The sequence below is a fragment of the Stegastes partitus genome, unplaced genomic scaffold (genome assembly GCF_000690725.1).
Source record: "Stegastes partitus isolate 25-593 unplaced genomic scaffold, Stegastes_partitus-1.0.2 Scaffold837, whole genome shotgun sequence".
Lineage (NCBI taxonomy): Eukaryota > Metazoa > Chordata > Actinopteri > Pomacentridae > Stegastes > Stegastes partitus.
In genome coordinates, this window is record NW_007578568.1 from 307,926 (window position 1) to 310,369 (window position 2,444).

At 45.9% G+C, this 2,444-nt stretch overlaps 1 protein-coding gene across 1 annotated transcript in view; it reads right to left on the minus strand.

Annotated features, from left to right (window-relative positions):
- The window catches only part of LOC103365411 (trichohyalin), a 24,201-nt gene that overhangs the window by 16,217 nt on the left and 5,540 nt on the right, over positions 1-2,444 (minus strand). The window contains exons 11-15 of the mRNA XM_008292838.1: positions 1,953-2,048; positions 1,704-1,782; positions 1,536-1,613; positions 621-767; positions 425-534 (exon numbers count right to left, since the gene is read on the minus strand). Of these exons, the coding sequence (XP_008291060.1) occupies positions 425-534; positions 621-767; positions 1,536-1,613; positions 1,704-1,782; positions 1,953-2,048 (510 nt within the window). The remainder of the gene's footprint in view (positions 1-424; positions 535-620; positions 768-1,535; positions 1,614-1,703; positions 1,783-1,952; positions 2,049-2,444) is intronic.

Genomic DNA, 2,444 nt, shown 5'->3' on the forward strand with positions numbered 1-2,444 from the left:
TAAGGCGTTAACATTCAGGATTACGGCGTTAACATTCACGATTAAGGCGTTAACATTCAGGATTAAAGGGTATATATTCAGGATTAGGGCGTTTACGTTCAGGATTAAGGCATTAACATTCAGGACTAAAGGGTTTACATTCAGGATTAAGGCGTTAATATTAAGGATTAGGGCGTTTACATTCAGGATTAAAGTGTTTACATTCAGGATTAAAGGGTTTACATTTAGAGTTTGTATACCTTAGACTAAATGTTTACATTAAAAATTATGGTTTATATTCTGGATTAAACATTTCTATTTAGGATTAATGATTTTTATTCTGGATTTAGAGATCATATTGAGGAGTAAAGTGTTTGTGTTCTAGATTAAATGTTTATATTTCCTATTAAAGGCCCTTCTTCTGTGTTGTTGCAGGTAAAATCACCTGAGCTGGCTGTAGTCCATGTTGAGGGTTTTGACCACTCTTTGCAGAGAGCTGACCTCTGACCTCAGAGCCTGCAGTTGTGATTGGCTGTCGGTCAGCTCACCTTCCAGCTGAAAAAACATGAACAGACGGATGTGATGCAGTAAAGCTGTCCTGCTCAGGCAGCATCACTCAGAGGTCAGGTGAGCTGTGGTACCTGCAGCAGCTGTTTGTTCAGCTCTCTCTTATCTGAGGCCAAAACTGAGTTCAGGGCGGCCATCTTGTCCAGAGCGTCCCGTCCTTCTTCCACCTCCCGTCTCAACAAACTCTCCGAGGATGAGAGGCGCAACACAGCCTCTCTGGACTGAGGACAACCAAGAACCACAAACACACTGAGGATTAAGGGTTTAGGTTCAGAATGAAACGGTTTCAATTCAGGGTTAAACAATCAGAATTCAGAAATAAAGGATTTAAAATCAGGACTAAATGGTTTAAAATGTTAAATTAAAGGGTTTAAATGCAGGATTAATGGGTGTAAATCATAGACTGTATAAAAGATGGACGTAGCAACCGGCCCTGAAACATGAAGCCGACCCGGAAGTGTCAAAAACCTGCAGCATCACTACGTCCACTAGCTGCTGGCTCCACAAAGCCCTGGCTCCCATAGACTGGAACTGGAGAAGAAGTGATCACAGATCACCAAATACTGCATTCCTACAGCTCAGGATTTATTTCTTATTAGTTTTCATGGTCAGATTCAGAGATCAGGTGGCCAATCTGAAAATAAATCAATACTGAATTTTAAATAAATCATCAACATTTTGCGGGGCAAGGGGCGTGGCTGGCTTGATTGACAGTCGGCAGCGACCATACAGACGAAGCGAGCAGAAGGCGGTAAATGTGGACGGGCAGAGAGGGCCCGCCTCTCAATCCGTCTGACCAATCGCTGCTCCTATGGCTCCGCCCCCTTCTGACGATTATTGCGTCACTTGCTCCAAAAATCCAAGATGTCAACCAGGAAGTAGCAAAACCCTGGCTTCATGTTCTCAGAGCAGAAACCAACGGGTAACGACATGGTTGCTACGTCCATCTGTTATACAGTCTGTGGTGTAAATCCTGGATTGATCTGTGCCTTGTGGAGTGCATCTCTGGCATCAGCAGTTTCTTCTTCTGCCCTCTGCTTGTCCAGCTGCTCTCTCTCTAACGCCCCCTGCAGGTGGACAGACAGACACACAGGTGGAGAGACTCAGTTGTTTTCTGAAGCTCAGAGTCAGTAAAGTACAGCAGAAGCTGTTCTGACCTTCAGACTGTGGATCTCTGTTCTCTGCAGAGCTTCTCTCTCTGACAGCTGGACGTTCTCCAACTGCTCCGCCTCCACTCTGAAATAGACCCAGGTAACAGATGTACAGCAGAGAACACAGAGCAGCAGAACCCAGGAGAACATAGAAGAACCCAGAGCAGCAGAACCCAGGGGAACACAGGAGAACCCAGAGCAGCAGAACCCAGCAGAACCCAGGAGAACCCAGGAGAACCCAGGAGAACAGGTTACCGTCGGTGCGTCTGAGCCTCCAGCTGCTGCAGTCGGTCTCTGTCTCTGTGGAGCTCCTGCAGCTGCAGTCTGAGGGAGGACGACTCCTGCTGCTCTCTGCCGGGTCATACATGTAGAAACACACATATCAGCTATACAACAGACACGGCTGTGAACACAAGATGACGCACACGTGTACAGTCCATGTTTATGACGACCGTCTTTAGTTTCCAGTGACTCCTCTAACCTTCTCTGATGGAACCACTGAAACATGAATCTTTGACGCAAAAACAATCCTGCATTCTGGCTTTGTCATAGATCTACTAAAGGTCTTCTGGAAACATGAAAACCTGCTGGATCATAAATAAACAAACAGAAATGTTAATATCTGGTTACACGTCCATGTTCTCCTCAGTCGGGTTCTTCTGGGTCTGTCCACCAGCTTCTGGTCCATCTCTGACTCCTCTGGACAGAACCGCTGCAGTTCAACTAAACTCGTCGTCTTTCTGACTC